At 38.9% G+C, this 23,176-nt stretch overlaps 1 protein-coding gene across 2 annotated transcripts in view; it reads right to left on the reverse strand.

Annotated features, from left to right (window-relative positions):
• The window catches only part of AOAH (acyloxyacyl hydrolase), a 204,316-nt gene that overhangs the window by 162,059 nt on the left and 19,081 nt on the right, over window positions 1–23,176 (reverse strand). For both annotated transcript variants that reach the window (XM_035253176.3, XM_035253177.3), the window contains exon 2: window positions 11,047–11,142. In XM_035253176.3, coding sequence (XP_035109067.1) covers window positions 11,047–11,142 — 96 coding nt within the window. The remainder of the gene's footprint in view (window positions 1–11,046; window positions 11,143–23,176) is intronic.

The following is a 23,176-nucleotide window of genomic DNA, read 5'->3' on the forward strand; positions in this document are numbered from 1 at the left end:
CCAAATTGACTCAAGAATAAATAGACAATTTTAAGAAACATGTAACAAATACAGAGATTGAATTAGTAATTTAAAACTTCCCACAGAGAGAAGCCTAGGACCAGATAGATTCACCAGGTAGGATTCACTGGTGAACCTACCAAACATTTAAAGATTATTAACAATTTATCAATAATTCTTCCAAAAAATGGAAGCAGAGTGATAATTTCTTAACTTATTTATGAGGTTAATATTATCCTGACACTAAAACCAGACACTCTCCTCCAAAAAAATACAGACCCAAATCTCTCATACATAGAACCACAAAGATTCTTGACAAAATACTAGCAAATAAAATCCAGCAGTACAGAAATTATACACCACGATCAGGTGGGATTTAACCCAGGGATGCAAAATTGGTTTAACATTTGGACATCAGTTAATGTGTTACTCCTATATTGATAGCATAAAAAACAAACACCATATGATCATCCAATACAGGATGAAGATATTTGACAAAAAATAACATTGCTTCATGATAAAAACAGAACCCTAAAAGCCAAAACAAAACGGAATAAAAGGGAACTTCCTCAACCTAATAAAGGTTATCTACAAAAAACCTGACAACTAACATGGTGTTTAGTGGTGAAAGATCGAATACTTTCACCTGAGTATCAGGAAAAGATAAGAACATCTGCATTCACTACTTTTATTCAACATTGTAAGTTCTATCCAGGAGAATTAGGCAAGAAAAAAATAAAAAGCATTCAGATTGAAAAGTAAAGAAGTAAAACCATCTTGTAGCTGATGTAATTTTCTATGGAGAAAATCCTAAGGAATCTGTTAAAAATTATTAGAACCAACAAATAAGTTCAGTAAGCTTGCAGGATACAAGACCAATATGCAAAACCAATTGTATTTCTATATAGCAGAAGTGAGCAAATCAAAAATGAAATTAAGGAAAACAATTCCATTGACAATAGCATCAAAAAGAATTAAGTCCTTAGGAACGAAACCAAAAAAGTGCAAAATACATACTCTGAAAACTACACTGTTAAGTTAAAAAGACCTAAAGAAATGAAAAGACATTCCATATTCATGAATTGGCAGACTTAATATTGTTAAGAGGCAATTCTTCCCAAACTGATCCGCAGATTCAATGCAATCTCTACCAAAATCCTAGCTAACTTCTTTGCAGAAACTGAGCAGCACATCCTAACATTCATAGCAAAAGTCAATTGACTCAGAATAATGAAACAATATTGAAAGAGAAGAACAAAGTTGGAGGATTGACATTTCACAATTTCAAAGCTAGAAAGCTACCATAATCAAGACAGCAAAGTATTAACATAAAGGCAGACATATAGATCAATGAAATAGAATAAATAGTTCAGAAACAAACCCTAACGTTTAGTCAAATGATTTTCAGCAAGAGTGCAATGACCATTTCATTGAAGGAATTAAAAAATGATGCTGGGACAACTGGATAGCCACAGGCAAAAGAATGAATTTGGACACCTACTTTACACCATCTACAAAAATTAACTCAAAATGGATCAAAGACCTACATGTAAGAGCAAAAGCCATAAAATTCCTACAACAAAACATTGGCATAAATCTTTGTGACCTTGGGTTAGGCAATGTTTTCTTAGATATGACATCAAAAGCACAAGAACAACAAAGAAAAATACAAACTTGACTTCATTAAAATAAAAATGTTTTGTGCTTCATAGAACACCATTAAGAAAGTAAAAAGGCAACGTATAGAACGAGAGAAAATTTTTACCAATCATATATCAAATGACGTATCACAGTACTAGACTACATAAAGGACTATTACAACTCAATAATACAAAGACAAATAGTCCAATTAAAATATATGCAAAGGATCTGAATAGATGGTTTTCCAAAGAAGATATGCAAATATCCAAAGCACATGAAAAGGTACTCAACATCATTAGCTATCAAGGAAATGCAATTCAAAGCCAAAATCAGATACAACTTCACATCCACTATAATATACTATATTCTTAATATTCTCACTATAAAAGAGAGAATTAAAAAAAGAGAGATAATGTTATATGTTGGTGAGGATGTGGAGAAATTAGAAAGCTTGTACAATGCTGATGGGAATGTAAACTGGTGAAGCCCATTTGTAACCAGTCTACTGTCTCCTCAAATTGTTGAACATAGAGTTACTATGTGATCCAGCAATTATATATATATATATATATATATATATATATATATATATATGATTCTACAGTATTATATCTATATATCCAAGAGGACCAAAAGCATATGTTCACACAGAAACGTGTATACAAATATTTACAGTGGCATTTTGCATCATAGCCAAGAAATGTAAACTGCTCAAATGTCCATCAACTAATAAATAAATGTGGTATACCCATACAATGGAATATTATTCAGCCATGAAAAGTAATAAAGTTATGATACATGCTACTACATAGTGAATCTCTAAAACACTATGCTAAGGGAAATAAATCAGTCACACGAGACCATATATAGTATGATTCCACGTATATGAAATGCCCAAAACAGGCAAAGCCATAGACGCAGAAAGTAGATTAGTGGTTGCTTAGGGCTGGAAAGAGTGGGTGTCTGGGAGATGCTAAAAGGCATGTAGTTTCTTTCTGGTGTAATGAAAATGTTCTACAATTGATTGCGGTGATGAACACACAACTCTAGGACTGAAAGCCACTAAGCTACACTTTAAATGAGTGAACTGTACGCTATATGAATTGTAGCTTAATGAAAGTGTTTAAAAAACACATTCCTTCCGCCTTGGGTTCCTTGTTAGGGGCGCTAATGTGGAGAGGGTCAAGAAGCTCTGATGTCACAGTATACTCAGAGACCTGAATTTCATTCAGCACCAGCCACTGGCTTCTCACCTTGGAGCAATTGCATCCCCTTTCTGGACTTCTATTTCCTCATCTGAAAAATGTGAGTGTAGGGTTTGGTCCCTTTCACGATAGTGTCTGCTAAGTTTGGAGACTTTCGTAAGAGACATTCAAAACTAGGTGAACGTGCTTTGAAAAAAAGTTTAAAGTACCGTGAATGCAGAACTACCTTAGCCTAGAGCGGAGCGATTTAAAAACGGACATTAGGGTGTTCTTTGATCAACTTCTCATACTGGCTGAAAGGCAGAGAAAATTCATTTTCTTTTTGGTAAGATAAGCAGGCTGTGTGTGTGTGTGTGTGTGTGTGTGTGTGTGTGTGTGTCTGTGTGTGTTTGAGTGTGTGTGAGTGTGTATGTGTGTGTGAGAGTGTGTGTGTGTGTGTGTGTCTCAGAATTCTGTTTAGCTCAAGTAAAAGTGAATGGCTGCAGGTTACCCGCTCTGAGCAGGAGGACCATTTGAACAGTCAGTTTACCCCAGGTCTTCTGTGACTGTTGGCTTGAGAGGCCCCTGGAGCAATGGCTGCTGTGGGACATCTCTGAGAGCTAAATTCTGAGATCGACACGGAAGGGTGCAAAGCTGAAATACACAAAATCTCCAGAAAGAGCCAGCTATCTCCAGTCAGTATGATCAGAAGGGAATCTGATTGTTACTGATACACCTGAAGAAAAATCTGGTATTTGCATATTGACAGTAACCTAGCTAGAGTAAAAATTACACTGGTAAACTCTGCCTGTGACAAGGAACATACAAGAGCATTTAATTTCTGCAGATTCAAAGAGACTTGGAACAGCATAGGAAAAAAGAAAATGTGGCTATTCCAAAAGGCAAAGAAGGGTTAAAATAAGACCCATTGAGTAGTCATCGACATTGGGTGTATGCAGAGGTATGTGTAAATAACATGTAGGACATTCCAACTTGGAAGTTACCTTCACGTTTACCATCCCTTCCTTTCTCAAAAGAATCTTTTGAGGGAGGAGTTATTTTTATCCTCATTCTATAGACAAGAACATTGAAACTTAGAGAGCTTAAGATCACAAACATAGCAAGTGGTTCAGCCGAGATGAAAATATTTTACTCCAAAAGGCCTTGTTATTTGTGCTATACGTTTACGTGTGCTTAGGACGTTTTATTTGATGCTTCATCTACCTCAAGTACAGCAGGTGTTGTTATACATTAGCTATTGACGAGAAACTTGAAACACGGTGAGACCGAGTGACCGCACAATTTTATAAGGACATATTCTAGGATGCATGCAGACTCTCAGAACCTACAGAGTAGGCTTGAAGTGCCATCTTTCTTTTAAGACTACATGAGTTTTTAAAAATTACATTCCACAGAGAGAAGATTTCTGCATAGGTGACCCAAGAAAGTGAAGTTATAGCAAGACTCTCAGAGCACATGATTCTGTTGACCCCTGCCTGGTGAGAACGATTCCATTAATCATTTTTCCATTAACAATTCTGAGATGCTTCCAAGGTGTTTCCTAATGAGAGCCAGAGGCAAAAGCAGTGGATGAAGCTGAAGGTCGGAAATGCTTTGCACAATTAGAAAAAAACTGTCTTATAGGGCACAGGGAAAGGCAATGTGATTTACTGAGAGATTATTCTCAAAATGGTGCTTACGTGATTTCCCTGCTAAAGCTTTGTTTTTTGTGCTTTTTTAGCTTTGGAGGTGAAAGTAATACTTAACTGAAAAATAATTTTAAAATAGTTTTATATTTATGTTCTTAATTTCACACCCTTCTATCCTGCCTTCACCTGGCCTACCAGACAGAAGGCAAGGCAGTACTAGTACTGGATCCCAGGAGGTGCTGTGGGCCAGGCCTATTATGCCTTCATGGAGAAATCCTTAGCTGGAAGAATGTCTGTCTTGCCACCCCATTCAACTCACTTAACCATTCTGTTTCTGTGTACTGCTTTTCTCATCCATAAAATGGGAGCAATACTGCCCGTGGTGTCCTTTAACCTGAACTGAGTGTTGTATTTTCAGCTGAAGGTAAAACATGAATTGATAAGATTAAAACAACCCCCAAAAGCCTTCTTAGTCCCTTAAAATTGCTCCAATTGAAAAGGTGACCCATCACTGAAAACCAAGATGTCTACCTTGTTTCCCTTGGTGAAATGCCGATTTCCCACTTCACCAGAATCTGACTTTCAGCCTCTCTCTTGACCTTACCAGGTTCTGACATCTCCTGTTCAAAGTGACAAGAAGATAAGATGTATCTCAAACACCAGCAATCTTGTTTTGGGTTGTTTTATATTTTGCTAGTATCTTAAGAAGAGGGGATAATCTAGGAAATAGGATTTTTAGTCAGTCTTTCACTTTGGACAATGCAACTTTGCCTAAAAAGAGAACATCTAACTCGAGATACAAATGGTTATATCTGCCAGTGTTGCCTGTCACACAGAAAGGCAAACAGTTGAAACAAGGCGTAATGGTAACTGTGACTGTCCTTCACTGTTTTCCTTTTGTAACATGGTAATAATACTTTTCTTCTACTTCTCTAACTCAGAGATGTAAAAATGCAAAGTGAGGCTTATAACAGATTGTGAATGTTCAATAGAGGAATAAATAAATAAAATATAGAACTTATATGGTAAAAACGTATAGAGAAATTAATTAAGAGGCTTGGCCTAGGTCTATATGCCTTAACACGTATGGATCTTAAAATCATGTTGTGTGAAAAACAAAACTTGCTGAGCAATGCATACAGCAGGCCACTGATGTCAAATTAAACCTTCACTGGAGAGGAGTATGGAAAGATGACGGTGGAGACAGCAGAATTTTGGAATCTCTTCCAGTCTCTACAAAAAAAAAAAAAAAAAAAGGAGTGGCTAGGTGCGGGAGCTCATGCCTGTAATCCCAGCACTTTGGGAGGCCGAGGCAGGCAGATCACCTGAAGTCAGCAGTTCAAGACCAGCCTGAACAACATGGTGAAACCCTGTCTCTACTAAAACTACAACAATTAGCTGGGCATTGTGGCAGGTGCCTGCGATCTCAGCTACTCAGGAGGCTGAGGCAGGAGAATTGCTTGAACCCGAGAGGCAGAGGTTGCAGTGAACCGAGGTTGCACCACTGCACTGCAGCCTGGGTGACAGAGTAAGACTCTGTCTCAAAAAAAAAAGAGTACCTGAATAGCAAAACCCAAAACCCACAGAAAGCAGTTACAACAAAACTAGGCATATCAATGAACTCTAACGTGCAATTAGGTGAGAATAAACCCTTTCACAACCACAAGACCTATGGGTTATCAACTTCTATAAGGGAGAAAGTAGAGAGAAGCAACAGATGGTAGACAAAACTGAGAAGAGGAGACTCCCCAGATAGCTGACAGATGTTGACTACCAAGCATGACGGGCCAATTAGAGAACAGCCGCTGGACTGGGAAGGACTTTGCCCACTCAATAGCTGATGAATGCAGGGAGCTCAAGACGAGAAGGAATCAGGGGCTAGAGTTTTCTGGCACCCACAAGGGTCCCACCGGAGCTCCTCTCCAGGGCAAGGCCCACACTGAGGAGAAACTGCTCGGTATAGGGAAAGTTCAGATAAAAGTGAATAGGGAAACAGAAAAATCTCAGAGAGCAAGCTGCCACAATTTTTTTTTTAACACTACCCCAAAACAACAGAAGAAGGAGCTCTGTGCACTTACAAAAACTACCCGGAACCACCTCTCTTTCTAAGAGTTTTTGAAAACTAATTTCACATAAAAATGAGCAACAGAAATGTATCTAGGTCAACTCCCATACGAAGTTATTATAAGAAGAAAAAGATTAAGGAACAGAATAACATCCCTACAGATAGTAAAAGCGTGCCAGAAAGTCATGCCAAAAAAGGATTAAAACATAACATATTATTTCTAAACATATTATTTTAAAATGAGCTAAGAGGCGCTAATAAAATGATATAAGACATGAAAAAGTAGCAAGAATAAGAATTAGAAAAACTCAAATATAAAATAAAAGAACCCAGGAAAAAATAAAACATGAAACAAAGAATAAAGTGAAGTCTGAACTAGCATGAACACAAGAACAACTGAAAACGGTCGCTGGGGTCTTCAGTGAAACAAGGTAGAAAGGAGGAGCAATTTTAAGATAAAAAATAAACAAAGAGATTAAAGTAAATTCAAGAGACAGGCAAAATAGCAAAGACAGGCAAAGAGGAGTCAAAATGTGGATAATAGAAATCCCAGAGGAAAGAAACAAAATCAAGAAAACTAAACAAACTCTAATACCTTCCCTAAAACTAGAAAATATGTATTTGAAATAACACTGAGAGAGCACACTGCGTACCTGAGAACATCAATACACAACAGCTGGCACCAAACTATCTTCCAGATAGACGACTAAATTTTATAGAAAAAAAATCCTCTCAACTTCAAAGTGTAAACAGCAAATAACTTGTAAGGACAAGGTAAATCTGATTATTAATAGGCTTTTGAATAATATATTTAAGATGCTCAGGGAAAGACATTGTGTGCCAAGGAGTTTTATATACAGAAAAGCATTGACTTTCAAGTATAAAGGGCTCAGACAGCCCATTATCAACATGCAATAATTCAAGGAATATTTGTTCCTACGAGCCCTTCTGGAAGAATGAACTTTAGACAACAACTCAACTAGAAAGACATTCATATAAGGGCTGGTGGTGAACACTAATCATACAGTTGCTGATGCAGCTGAGACTAAATGAGGCTGAAAAGGGAGCGGATATTATATGTCGTGACTATGTGCTCAGATAATGTAGGACAATGATTAAAAAGGGTGGTGGGAAAGGCATAGGCAAAAAAAACGATTTTAACTGCTCATAAGAATTAGAAAATGTATTAATGATGGTAGCATTAGAATCAATAGTCTTGAGACTATTTGATGTGCAAGGAAGGGTAGGCAAATGAGTAATGATTGGAGATTTTTATTCTATCAGTCTCTTGGTCCTTGAGAATTGGGACTTTGTGTGGCAAGAAGGAGATATAGATACAACACAGAAGACATTAAGACAAAATTTTGTGGTTCTGAATTTGAGTTTGAAGTGTCAGTAGAAACTCGGTTGTTTTATCTCAAAGCTGACGTTTATGAATGTATACACATGGGTTTCCTATTTCTGCCCACTGAAGAGGCATAGAAAGAATGGCCAACTCAGTAACAATGAACATTCCTAAGCATCTGGTTTGTGGTCTTAAAACATTATTTCTCACTAAAAGAAACCAGGGCTTCTGAGAAAAAATGACTGATTTCAAGGCTGGGGCTTGAAAGGTACAAAGCAGGGCTGGAACATCTTGTGATATCAGTTAGTGAAGAAACTATCGGAGGTTACTGAGGCTCATGTCGAAAGGACTTGAGTCAGCTCGCGGTGGGGGCCCCTGGTCAAAGCTTGATGGGATTGTCTGAGCTTCAAAAGGATAATAATTACACTTTACTGAAACCCATCAGGTATGCTTAAGTTCCTAAGTTTATCAGGATATTTTAAGGCAAAACTAATTGCTTGCTGTGAGATGATAACAGAAAACCATTCCATTACCTTGAAAACTGATAAAAGGAAAATAATCAAGCATGTATCCTGCCTTTCCCAGATGCCTTTGCACTAGGTACTGTGGGAAAAAATGTTTCTAAAATATAATGTGAGAAAGCATCCAATATATGTCAATTAATAAATAAGAAATAATAGATTAGGATATCAAAGATTTTAAACCCCAATAAATTAATAGATATCATCATTGAACATCGACAGCTGCTACCATCACAGAAAGGGTCTTGGCACAGTGGCTCACAACACACCTGTAATCTCGGCGCTTTGGGAGGCCAAGGTAGACAGATCACTTGAGACCAGGAGTTAGAGACCATCCTGGGCAACACAGAGAGACCCTGTCTCTACAAAAAAATTTAAAATTAGCTGGTGTGATGATCCGTAGTCCCAGATACTTGGGAGGATGAAGCAGGAGGATCTCATGAGCCCAGGAGATCGAGGCTACAGTGAGCACTCCAGCCTGGGCGACAGACTGAGACCCTGTCTGAGACCCTGGGCGACAGACTGAGACAAACAAACAGGGCTGGGCGCGGTGGCTCATGCCTGTAATCCCAGCACTTTGGGAGGCCGAGGCGGGTGGATCACGAGGCCAAGAGATCGAGACCATCCTTGTCAACATGGTGAAACCCCGTCTCTACTAAAAAAAAATACAAAAAATTAGCTGGGCATGGTGGCGCGTGCCTGTAATCCCAGCTACTTGGGAGGCTGAGGCAGGAGAATTGCTTGAACCCAGGAGGCAGAGGTTGCGGTGAGCCAAGATCGCGCCATTACACTCCAGCCTGGGTAAAGAGAGCGAAACTCCGTCTCAAAATAATAAATAAATAAATAAAATTAGAAAATAAAAATAAACAAAAAGAAGAAAGGAAAGAAAGATAAAAGATAAAACCACCTATGGCCGCCTCCTGATGAAAGAAAACAATATCATTTATAGGCTTGTCAAAGGAATCAGACTGAATAGGATCAAGCCTCTGGTCAAGCTGCCAAGTTTCAGGAAATACAGAGCACAGAGAAGCATACTCAATTATGCTACAGGAATGCAATCAGTACCATTCAGACTGTGGGAAACACTACAGGTCAAATTCCACAGGCAAATGGTAAGAAAAAGAAAGGAAACGTACAGATTAAAATCGCTTGAAACACACATCAACATTTTAAATACTGGGCAATGTTATGGAATCATGGGATGCCCAATGAGTGATAAAGCTATGACAATGCAATAAAATAATTACCATAAAAGTCAGCACATTGAGCTTTTTGCAGGGGGAGGATGGGATGGGGCAGGTGGATGGGACTTCCGGGGAGGCCATTGATCTGTTCTTCCTTGACCCAGGCTATGTTTACAAGGGCGTTCACCTTTCAGCAACTGATGAAGCTATATACTTGGTTTGCATGGTTTTCTACGTTTGTCTTGTTTTTACGAAGAAAACCAAAAAAGATTACTGGCAGAACAATATACATTGTTCATGAATTCATACAAGTGAATGTGTAAATATAAAATCTGACAAGAATGACACTCACTAAGTTCATGTGAAGGGTTCCTTCTAGGGAGTGGGGCTGGGGAGAATGGAACTGGAAGAAGGGAAACGGAAGGCTCCAAGTTTAGCCGCCACGTTTTAATTTCACAAAAGGAAGATGTAATTATGATGTGAATATATTAACATCTTAATGGTTCATTTGGGACATTCTACACACATGCAGTTGTGTGTTCTCTTCTCCCAGTCCTTGTTTTTGAATTCTAAACATTTCAGCCTGTGAGTGTGTCCTTGTTTTTGAATTCTAAATATTTCAGCCTGTGAATGCATATTATGACTAAGTTGGGTAAATTCTCTGAAAAGACTTGGATGCTCTTGGCACAGCCTACTGTGTCAAAGGTACAATTACCATTAGTCGGACTACCTTACTTAACAGAAAAAATCATGTAGGTGCCATAGATGAATTAGTTCCCATTACGTGAATAAAAATTTGAGTCTCAACAAAGTTTATTCATTATGACTGTTCAAGTAACAGTATTCCATAATGAAAATATAATTAATATTTTCTTTCTACTAATATTGAAAAGCAAATATGCAAGTCTCTTGAACCATCAATCAGTTTCTTCTTTCGGTGGATGTATAAGGGACTTTACTGAGGTCCAGTTTAAATCAACGAAATACTCCAGATTATTTTCCCATTTGAAATTTTGAGGTCAGTTGTCCTCCCAGCCCAAAGCTCTGTGTTGGTAGGGCTAGGTGTGCACCTTGGTATGTGGATATTGGTCAATTCAACATAAAACTATTGAAAATTATTCTTTAATTTGACTTCTTAGAACTTAAGGCAGTGATCAGTAGATAAGCAAATTATTATTAATGTGGCACATCAAGCAACAATTGGCCATTCAACATTTTATTCCCTAAGTGTCTACAGCACTTTTATTATGTCATGATGGAAAATGAATGTCAGGGAGAAGTCGCCTAGAGCATTTTTTTTGTTTTAATTTCTATAAGCCCCATAAGAGTTTCAACCCGCAGAAATAGCACCATCAGATTCTTCTCTGTAAGCATGGGCAGGAAGTAAAGCCAGTCATGATGACTCATCAGTGAGAGGACAAGCAGACCCCCAGCAGGATGACCCGTCCCATATTTACCAGGCAGGTAGCTGCACAGTCTCTCCATCGCTCCCTGGACCGTCGAGTTGTGAACTTGAGCGAGCTGTTCAATCACAGACACCACCAGCACACACCCTGCCAGGGAGGAGAAGACTACGTCACCAGTGTAACATAGAAAACTGAACTGGAGGGATGGGGGAAAGAAAGGTGTGTGTGTGTGTGTGTGTGTGTGTGTGTGTGTGTGAGTGTGTGTCCTGAAGGCCAGCCTTTCCAGAACAGAGAAAGTGATGATGTTTAAATGAGATAGTGCAAGGGAAACAGCCCACACAGAGTAGAAGCTCAGTAGATGTTAGCTTCTCTCCTCCACGATTTCTCCCATTTCTGCAGTAGATGGCTGCAGAATAGTATCTTTCCCGTCCTACACATTTCACTTGGTAGGAGGAGAATCCTGGATCAAATTTTTAATTTTGGAAAAGAGATGGAAATTGCCTGGCATTTGAAGTGGAAAGATCTGGGAATGAGTCCTGACTTAGTAATCTTGAACTCACCGTGTGGCCTTTCTGAACCTGGTTTCCTCCTTGCAAAGCAAGTAATATGTTTCCCGTAGGGTTGGTGTGATGGTTAAATGAGATAAAAGTGAGACTGAGTGTGTCTTTGAAATCATAGCACACTGTAAAATATTATTTCACCTCACAGCTATCAGGCATACTACTTGAAAGCATGCTTGAACAAGATAAGTGTCTAGGTGGACACCTATTAAGTTAGGAATATATTCCTTCTGCTACTTTGATATGTGATAAGTGTGAATGCCTAGAGCTGCTAGGCTGACATTCCTAGAAAATTCTATCACCTGCCTTGACTTACTGAGCTGCAAGGGAAAGCCAACCCTCCTTTTTGCAAAGGAAAGGGACTCTTTTTTTTTTCTTATAAACAAGTGATTGGTCAAAGATCAGTAAGTATGAGAAGAAAGTGCTATATCTCATTGCAGTAACAAGAATGGACACTTACTAGCAGAGGTTCATTTCTAAGGAGGCAAAGGAAGGTTTACGCCCTACAGAAGTTCCAGGGGACCTGGGACAGCAGTAGGCTCATGATTGTCCATCTGTGCAAGGAGCTAGAGACCCACATTTACAGGCATGGTGTCATTTAGACCAAATTCCCAGCAGGAGTCCTTGAGGGAAGGTGGTTGATAACAGATATGGACAATATAATTGGGCATTTCTATACATAAAGAAGTAAAATCTGTAAAATGAGAGATTGCTGCCAGGTGTAGTGGCTCACGCCTGTAATCCCAGCACTTTTGGAGGCCAAGGTGGGTTGATCACGAGGTCAGGAGTTCGAGACCAGCCTGGCAAACACGGTGAAACCCCGTCTCTACTAAAGATACAAAAAAATTAGCCAGGCACGGTGGTGTGGGCCTGTAATCCCAGCTACTCAGGAGGCTGAGGCAGGAGAATTGTTAGAACCTGAGAGGCAGAGGTTGCAGTGAGCTGAGATCTCGCCATTGTACTCCAGCGTGGGTGACAGGGCGAGATGCCATATCAAAAAAAATAAAAATAAAAAAAGAGAGAGAGAGAGAAAGAGAAAGAGAGATTGCCAATGAAGAAATGAGAGACTTCCACTTTGTAGACACTGAAATGTCCAATGGTGTTTTGGCCTCGATGTTCTGTCCCCTCTCTCTGGATAAAGAGAAAGGTTCACCACATCTGCCACAGTGACCTCTGGTTTACCACAGTCTTTCTGGGCACTGGGAGTACCTACTTGAGGATGCATTGCTCACCATTACCCACCAAGGTTGAATGGCTGTTTCTGGCCTCATGCGTGGCGCTCGAGGATTTCCTCACATTGCAACGAATTTAGTAGCTACATTTATTAGCACTTCATGGTTTTGCACTTTCATGTATATTTGTTTTATTTAAAAACAACTTTTCAAAAACTATAAACACGCTGCAATCTCATTTTTCAATTTTGCAAAATACATAACAGTATAAGAAAAGATAATAGTCATCACTCGACCCATCCAGAGATAACCAATTTTACTTTTATTATAAATGTATAAAATAAATATTTTTTAATAGAAATAAATATTTTTGACATTAATAATGTATTTTATACCCTGATTTATGTCTCTGATAATCACCTATTATGATAGGTGGAGTTAAATAAATTTTAACAAGTACAACTAAAAAATAATGATAAGTAATTACATTGCTCTGTGATAAGAGGATGCAGTGTGGCGTAGTTGAAAAGAGAGAGGCTTTGACATAAACTTGAGTTCAAATGCTGGACCAGCCCCTTACAAATGGAATGGGGTCTTACCATCTCTTTGACTTCCTGGATTGGAGAATAAAGGCAAGAGACTTTAAGTTACACACACACACACACACACACACACACACACGTATGCATTTGTATAGAGATATATATGAGTTGAGCTCTTGCTATCTTGGCCAGGCTGGTTTCAAACTCCTGGCCTCAAGAGAAGGGAGGTTTACTGGCTTGAGTGAGCTGCCTCTAGAGCCGTGTGAGTTGCATTGCAGTTGTCAGTTGCTGGGGGTCTCCCTAGCCAAGGGCTGATGGATGCACCTTCGGTTGCTTCTCAGCTCAGTCATCTCACCCAAGTTGCTTCCTCTCTGTTCCAGTCTCCACTTGTGGACACGTCTCCACTCCTCATTCTGGCGTGAAACAACCAGTGCCCTCTCTAGTGCCAAATAGCAGCTTCTGTAGCAAATGGTCATGATGTGCTGCTGTTACTTAGTCTCTTCATGCAGCTATAACAAAATAGCTGGGACTGGGTGATTTCTAATAACAGAAATTTATTTCTCCCAGTTTTGGAGGCTGGGGGATTTAAAATCAAGGCACCAGCTGATCTGGTGTCTGGTGAGGGCTTGCTCTGTTCCTTCATAGATGACACCTCCTGCTGCATCCTCAAGTGGCAGAAGGGGCAGAAATGCTGGAGCATTGTGTCCTCCCATGGCTTTGATGGGCCTCTAGATGAATAGAATATGATCTCTGTTCATAGGAAGCTCACAATGAACTTTCAGCAATCACATGACCTGGATGGTAAATCCAGTCAAAAGCTAGGGGAGATGTAATTTTGGAGAGATCATAGCAGAGCAGGTGGGAGAAGAGGCACTCCCAAGAGACAAACAAGCCTTGGTGGCCTGAAACCACCGGTATATTTCTCCATATGTTTCTCGCTTTAATCCGCAGCAACCTTTCTTTCTCATTATACCTAAAATAATATTCTTGCAATCGATGGCATAATAGAGTTGATGAGATGCAAGAATTGAAAACCAACAATACTTTGGCACAGTAGGAATGGTGGGTGATGGTAGGGGATAAGGTGACCTTTCCTTGGAATTTGACCTTGAGGTGCCTCCACTCCTAGTGACCCCAGTGATCATAAATTTTGGATACTCTTTCCTTTCCCTGAAAATTCAACTCCAGCATTTGCATTTGTTTTAATCCATGACTTAGAAGTAGAAATTCAAAGCGAATGGGGCAGCTTGAAACCAACCTGCTTCTCTGTACTTACACATATGGGATTTTCTTCCGAGTTTTACTCAGAGAAATCCCATCAAGGACTCCTGTGACAGTTGTGGCTTCTCAGCACTGCTGGCTAAAATTGGAAAATCATTAGGTAGATAAAAAGAAGCAAAAAAAAAAGTTATCTGTCTCTGTTCACTGAGCGAGCCTTACCACTACCGTCACTTTGCCCAGTCAAGAGTTATGATGATCAAAAGGACCCTGCAGAAAAGGCCATAGTGGGGTTTGAAACTGAACACCCAGGTTGGGCTCAGCTCTGATCTGGAGTCCCGCTCACTCGGCCATCTCCGCCTGTCTCCAGTGGGCTCAACTCCCCTTCCAGTTGAATTGCTAATTTCAGGTGTGCAGTGAGATGTGTTCTGAATCCTTTGGCAACGCAAACGGAGAGATTGACTTTTCTACAGTTTCCAATAAGCAGTTTCACTTCCTTGACAGGCTAACGAATGTTTTTCCTGGGAGAGATGCATGGGCAGAGTAATTCCTCCCATTACAGACTATTCTCTAGCTGCTAATAAAAGGCGTGGCTCTGTTAAAACGAATTTGTCTGAGTTGCTGTTCATTTAGGAAGTGAGGAAAGGGGGCGAGAGCTATGCATTTTGCTCAGTGGCCTCCATCTCAAATCTCACATACAGGAAATCTCTTCTCACTTGGTATCTGAAAATAATGAGTGTAATAGAAACAGACACTCCTGGTAGCACGGAAAAAGAAGCAAATGGGCTCGAATAAAAACACCTGCCACAGGGATCACGTCTGGCCACATACCTCAGGTAGACTGCAGATTGGGCCAAGGAATCCTTTTGATGTGAAACAGACTCCTGAAACTCTAATTATAATCATATCTGTGCTGGCTGGAAATGCAGCCAACTGCGGAGAGTGGTCTATTAGATTTCCCATTTGTCTGAAACCCACACTTCGCTGAAAAGCCTTGAAAGCACCCGGCGGTTGTGAGAGCCACAGTCAGCATGACTCTACTTCCTTTCTGACCCTGAGTAGAAGCATGAATAATTCATCACATTGCTGGAGCGTGCCCTGTGGTTTTCAAAGTATTTTTGCGTACATTATTATCTCATTCAAACTTCACACCAACTCATAGATGCAGGAATCATTACTCTCATTTTACAGATGAGCACATGGAGCCTGAATGGGTAACCACCTTGCCAAGCTTACAGCTAGTAACAGGGGAAATTGGGACTTGAACACAATGTTTGGTGAAAAGAAAACCAGAAAGAAAGGTGCAAAAATAGTCGCCTCAAATGCATCCCACTGCTGGTCTTGTTTCCCTAATATGTTAGTTACTCAGAGAGCGTGGCACATAACCCTGGTGTGAATCTCACTGCCACTTACCCTTTCTTTCTTCTGCTGCCTACTCTTAGAGTCTGAACATGGATAGAGAGAGACAAGGGAGGAGAAAGAAAGAGAATGGAAGGGAGGAAAACGAAGGCTGCGTACAGGGCTCTGGTATAGCAGAGAGTAGAAGAACTGGGGGGTCAGAGAGACCTGGGCTCAAATCCTGCTTCTACTGTGAATTGGTGTATTTGGCAGGATTCCGGCCCCCACAGAATGGAACAACAGTGGCCCTTGTTTGGTATATTAGAAACAGCCACATAGTTTTTGCACTTCTTTCCATAAAGTGATGGTGTCTATATCCCAGCACTTTGAACCTGGACTTCTGACTTGCTTTGACCAGTATGTGAAAGGAAGGACAGTGTGTCAGACTGGACCTGAGTTTTCCAAAAACTTTTCGGCTTCCACTTTTGCCCTCTTTGACATTGCAGCCGTGAGCCTGAGCCAACCTGCTGGAGAGGCCCCATGAAGGGAAACCGAGGTGCCGCAGCCAGCAGATCATCCAGATCATTCCAGATCTCCCTGCCTCTGCCATTTCACCATCTACCAGCTGAGGGCAGCTGCGGAAGGGAGCCCCAGGAGACCAGCTGAAGAATCACCTAGCTGTGCCCAGCTCACAGAATCTTGGCTCATAAATGATGGCTGTGCAAGTATGGGGTTTGTAACACAGCAAAGGCTCTCTGCACATCTGGCAGAGGGGTCGTGAGGCTTACCTGATACAACACATAAAATGCAATGGTGCCTGGCACGGAGCAGGCATTTAACAAACAGTTCCTCTACCGTCTACTAAGGCCACCACAGGGAAGACACATCTTCTCCACAAACCCTTTAAAAAAATAAAGGCACAGAAGCGCATCTTTGGAAACGATGCTGCATCATCAGCATTTTTCCTTTTGTAGGGCTGAATCTTCTTTTATTGCAGACAACTGGAGTTTTCACTACGTTTGAGTAGATTAGACTCTGTGGCCCAACCTGACTACTGCTTGAAACATTGTTTTTAGGAGAAAATGCTCAGTGGTTTCAAAACTGCCAACTTTGCCAAGAACATTGGCAGCCAGAGAGGCACTGTTTTGGGCAATTAGTGGTGAAAACAAAGGCCGAGGGCACTGATGGGTGAGCAGAGCCCAAGGAAGACAGCGAGAGGAAATTAGCCGGCCGTGTTGACACACAGGGTGACTGGTTTGGCTGATTTAGAAATATATTTAAATGAATGATAAAGAAATGACAGTGAAGATGCCAGGACACAAACATCCTGTTGTTTATTCAACATGTTCTTTTCAGCTCCTACTATGCTCAGAAGCTTGAAGGGTCACAGGTGAATAAAAGAAGTCACAGAGCAGTGGGGAAAACTGACGCCTAAATAAACCATCCCGGAAACCTGGAAGTATTGTGGTAGTGGGAGTAGTGGTAGCGCTTTGGCGGCTCACAGGAGGAAGAAATGAACTGTTCCTCGTGCGATCTCTCAGTGAGAGCTTCTCGGAGGGGCTGAGTCTGAAGGGACAGGAGGACCTCATTCATCAGAAAAAGGAGAAGAAGCCTTCCATGTGTAGAGTAGTAGGATTTCTTAAGAATTGGAGGTAAGAAAGAGAAGAGTTGGTCAAGGCTAACATTCAGAGTCAGTGGGGAAGGAAGGCTGAGAGAGGTAGGAGGGGACTAGACTGTGAAGCACATTGAAGACGACAGGCTTCAGGGTTCAGGCAGTACAGTCTAGAGTCCTGAGTGGGAACCAATGGTTTTCAACATTTTGCTCTGTATCTTCTAAAATAAATTTGAAAAACTACGAACTTACACATTTTAATGGATATCGAGAAATTACTAATGGGATCAATCTAAATAGTTGCAAAGGATGTCAATTTGGGCAGGTTGCAAATATTACAGTGGAACGGTTACATGAACCTTCTATGTGTATCCAAAGGAATCTAAATACTATAGTGCTTTATACCTAGTCTCATATATGACCAAACTTTTATTTCATAGTAATTAATTTTGCATTGATAATTTCTCTTCTTGAATTGAAAAGCGCACCTCCCTGAATTCTTCTTCAATCATAAAATTTTATCCAAATGTAATGTATTTGTATAGTTGAAATTATTTTATTGAACACACTATTGGACTTCTCAATACTAAAAGATGAATAAATTTAAATAAAATTTTTAATTTCCTGTGATACTGCAAGTTTGGAGTCTGGATTGAGTTTTCTTTGTTAGTAAAATCCACTTATCTAAATGATAGATTGCCTTTGATGAATGGTTATTAGCTGATAAAGGTAAAATGTTATTGGAATGGCACCTCTTAATGACATTACTGAGCCTTTTTAATTGGTGCCTATATCTGTTGAGAAATGCTGCTTATTCATGTAAAGAGACAAGGTTCAGCATCACTTTTATTCCTCCTTCTCATTGTTAAAGATGGAAGTACTGAGAAACATGTTTACTTGAATAAATAGATCAGAATTGAAGGACTTTTGATATAGCAATGTCACAGAATTCTTTGAACTTCTGAGTTAAATGCCAAACATGTTGAAGTGAACTATCATTGAAAATTATTTTAAATGGTCTATAACTTGACAATTCTATTAAATGCCCCTTCTATTTTATTGAAATCAAAGAACTAGAAACTACCCGACTTGTAAAAACATGTTAAATCAATCATCTTTTACTTTCTCATTTTTTGGCGGGGGGGCAGAATATGCAAAAAAATTATAGCAGTTACTATTTTACTTAGCAAGACCCTGTTAAAATCCAATACACTCAGAAATAATTGGATAATGGATCAATACACCTTTGCCTATACTATATTTTAAATAAAATGCCTTTATCTTAATGCATGCTTTATATACATTTTTGTCAAATGTTGGAGCTGACATTTACTTCATTCAAGTTATGAAAAATGTCTTCTGTATAAACCTAAATAACAAATTCAGATCTTATTATTAAATTAATCAATCAATTTTTTCTTTCAGAAGAGTATAACTTCATTTTTCAATTCACTTCAATATTTGCATTCTAAGACGAATAGTTAGACATATAAGATATAGAGAATGGATGGATAGATGGTAGAAAAATGAATGGATGAAAGGATGGACAGATTGATGGACGAATGGGTGCAAAGAAAGATAGACAGATGATGGATGGAATGGAGATATAGGTAAATAGGAGGAGAGAGAGAGAGAAATAATTTTATACTCAATACTATTCTGTCTTTACACACAAACCTATTTGCCACCGAGGAAAGTTTTCAACTGCCAACAAATGCTCAGTACTGCCAAAGTTTCTGCAAATGTTTTGCTGACTCTATTCAACTGTTCAAGTTTAGAAATACAACAAAGAGTAGGACAAAATCCGAAGCCGACAAATGTATACCTAGATGATTTTCAAAGAAAATATGCCCAAGTATCAATAGTGATCATCAGAATTTGGGAATTACAACTGATTTTATTCTTTAAAAGCACTTTTCTATATCCAAAATCTCTGTGAAAACCATGTGTTCTCTTATAAAGAAAAAAGCAAATTCTATTTTTTTAAACATAACTTATTAAATATGCTTTTTAATAGCTGCCTTCTACCAATACATTTGGGAAAGCATGAAATGTGAAAATGTCTAGAATGCCACTTTGTGTTTCTGGCTGTCTGGTGGGTGTTTTTACAAACCATGTCTAATTTAATCTTCACAACATTCTCATGAGACTGCTTCTTTCCAGATTTTCTTAGAAATCTGAGGCTCAGAAAGGTTAAACAATATACTTTAAGCCTTTCAGATCAGCAGGGCCTAATGGTGACTCAAATTCAGAACTCTTTTACTTTAAAATTTGTATTCTCCTAAGTGCCACATTATATATGTTAAAACAGCATCCTTCCAAAGTGAAAATTATCAATCATGTTAATTAAAACAATCATTGCTATACTGAAGTCTATGGGACGTGCAAGTATTGTCCAAGCCTTTCACTAATCTTTTGGTTTTCTAGTGATTCTTCTGGAGAGCAAAGAGTTTAAATTGGATAAAGTACCATTTATCACCTTTTCCTTTTGGACAGTGCTAAGAATCTTTGCTTCATCCAATGTCACGGAGATTTTCTTTTAGAAGTTTTATAGGTTTAGCTCTTACCTGTATACCTGTAGGTCTACATTCTATTTTGAGTTCACAATTGTGTGTGATTTGAAATATCCTTCTACCTCACCCTTTTTTGCATATAGATATCCCATTATTCCAGTACCATTTGCTGACTGACTACCCTGCTGCCATTGAATTATCTGGGAAACTTGGTTGAAAATTAACTGCCTATAAATTTATGGGCTTATTTCTGGGCTTCCTATTTTTATCATTTGTACATGTCTGTCCCCACGCTAATACCACATGTATCAGTTACTGTAGTACCTATAGTAAGTTTTGAAATCAGGTAGTGTTCTTTAAAATTGTGGCTGTTCTGGCTTCTTTAAATTTCTATGTAAATTGTAGAATCAGCTTTCCAGTTTCCACAAAAGATCCCATTAGGATTTTGATTAAAATTATGTTTAATCTATAGATCAATTTGGAGAGTGCTGCCATCTTAACAGAATTGAATCCACTGATACAACATATCTTTTCATTTCCATAAAGCCTTCTTTAATTTCTCTCAGCAATGGTTCGTAGTTTTCAGTGTAGAGTAATTGCATTTCTGCTGCTAATTTTATTCCTAAGCATTTTATATTAGTTATGCATAGGATTATTTTCTTAAGTTTAATTCTTCAAAGTCTGGTGCCAATATAAATAAAAAGTCAATTTTTGTATATTAATTTTGAACACTGCAACTTCATCAAACTCACCTATCAGTTCTAATAGTTTATTTTTGTACATATCTTAGGCTTTTTCTATATTTAGGATTATGTTGTCTGAAAATAAAGACAGCTTTACTTATTCCTTTCCAATCTTCGTGCCTTTATTATTTTTCTTTTTTTATTAAACTGAATATAATGTTCAATATGAGGTTGACTAGAAGTGGTGACAGTGGACGTTTCTACCTTGCTCCTGATCTTAGGAGGTAAGCATTCAGTCTGCTATCACAAATACAGAAAGTCAGCAGTAGGGTTTCATAGATGTCCTAGATCCGGTTGAGGAAGTCATCTTTTCTTTCATAATTAGTTGAGAGGTTTTAACATGAATGGGTGACAAATTTTTTCAAATAATTTTCCTATTTCTTTTGGACTGACAATGTAATTGTGGCCTCTACCATACTAATTTGGTGCATTCCATTAATTGATTTTCAGATGTTAAACAACCATGCATTCTTTTTTTTTTTTTTTTTTTGAGACGGAGTTTCGCTCTTGTTACCCAGGCTGGAGTGCAATGCGTGACCTCGGCTCACCACAACCTCTGCCTCCTGGGTTCAGGCAATTCTCCTGCCTCAGCCTCCTGAGTAGCTGGGACTACAGGCACGCGCCACCATGCCCAGCTAATTTTTTGTATTTTTAGTAGAGACGGGGTTTCACCATGTTGACCAGGATGGTCTTGATCGCTTGACCTCGTGATCCACCCGCCTCGGCCTCCCAAAGTGCTGGGATTACAGGCTTGAGCCACCGCGCCCGGCCCGACCATGCATTCTTGGGATAAACTCTGCTTGGTCATGACTTGTTATTCACTTTACATGTTGCTGGATTCAGTTTGTCAATATTTTGTTAACGGTTTTTGCATCTGTTTATAAAATCTTATTTTCTCTCCTTGTGATGTTTCTGTCTGGATTTGCATGACAGAAAAACACAAATGAAGGGAAGTGTGTTTCTTCCTCCTTTGTTTTATGAGAGAAACTGTGTTGGATTGGCATTATTTCTACTTTAAGGATGTTATAGAATTTACTAATGAAGCCATCTAGGCTTGGGGTTTTCTGTACCTGGTTGAATAGTGTCCTCCTAAAATTCATGCCCTCCCTTGGACTTTAGAATGTGCTTTTATATAAAATAGGGTTCTCGTAGATGTAATCAGTTAAGATGAAGTAACAGTAGGATAGAGTGGTCCTTAGTCCAAAGTGACCAGTGTTCTTCTAAAAACAGAGAACCACATACAGGGAGGAGAATAGCACGTGAAGACAGACACACAGAAGGAAAATGGCCAGGGGACAATGTGGGCAGGGCCGGAGTTATGCAGCTGTAAGCCAAGGAGTGTGAAAGGTTGCTGGCAACCACAAGAGGCTAGGAGGAAGAGGTGAACACCTAAGCACAGACTTCTAGCCTTCAGAGTTGTAGGAGGGTAAGTGCTTGTTGTTTTCAGCCACCTAATTTATGGCAATGTTTTCATAGCATCCCTAGGAAACAAATAGAGTTTTTAATTATGAATTCCATTTCTTTACTTGATATAGGTCTATTCACGTTTTCTATTTTTTCTTAAATCATTTTTGGGTGCTTGTCTCCTTTAAGAATTTGTGTATTTTATCTAAACCCTCCGTCTACCTTCTTGGCACAAAATTGTTTATGATCTTCCCTTATAATCCTTTTAATTTCCTTTGGGTCTACAATTATGTCCCCTGCTGTTTTATTCCTGACTTTGATGATGTGTTTTCTCTCCTTTCTAAATGGTCCAGCTAAAGGTTTATCAATTTTATTGATTATTTCAAAAGGACTATATTTTAGTTTCATTGATTCTCTCTGTTGTATTCCTGTTTCCTATTTTACCAATTTCTGCTCTGATCTTTATTATTTCCTTCATTCCACACAGTTTGGCTTTGGAGTCTTTGTTTTCTGGCTTCTTGAGGTGAGAACTTGTATTACTAATTTTTAGGTTTTTGTTTTTAATATGAATGTTTAAAGTTATAAATTTTTCCATAAGCACCGCTTTAGCTGCATTCAGTAGACTTTAATATATTATGTGTCCATTTTCAGTTAGGCCAAACTATTTTCTAATTTTCAAATAGTTTTACTATGTTTTTATAGATACATAATAGATATACATATTTTCAGGGCACCTGTGATTATTAACACAATTTTATAACGTTTAAAGTTCAAACCAGTATAACTGGGATATCTATCATCTTAAACATTTGTCATTTCTTTATGCTAGACACATTTGAATCATTGTCTTCTAACTATTTTGAAATGCAGAATAGATTATTGTAAACTCTAGTCACTCTACTAATCTATTGAACACTGGGTATTATTTCTTCTATCTAGGTATATATTTGCACCCATTAATCAACCTCTCCTCATTCTCCCCTCCCCCTGTTCTTCCTGGTGTCTGCTAACCACTGCTACTCTCTCTTTATAAGATCTATTTTTTTTTAGCTCATATATAAGCAAGAATATGCAATATT

Source organism: Callithrix jacchus, chromosome 11, assembly GCF_049354715.1.
Source record: "Callithrix jacchus isolate 240 chromosome 11, calJac240_pri, whole genome shotgun sequence".
Classification (NCBI taxonomy): domain Eukaryota; kingdom Metazoa; phylum Chordata; class Mammalia; order Primates; family Cebidae; genus Callithrix; species Callithrix jacchus.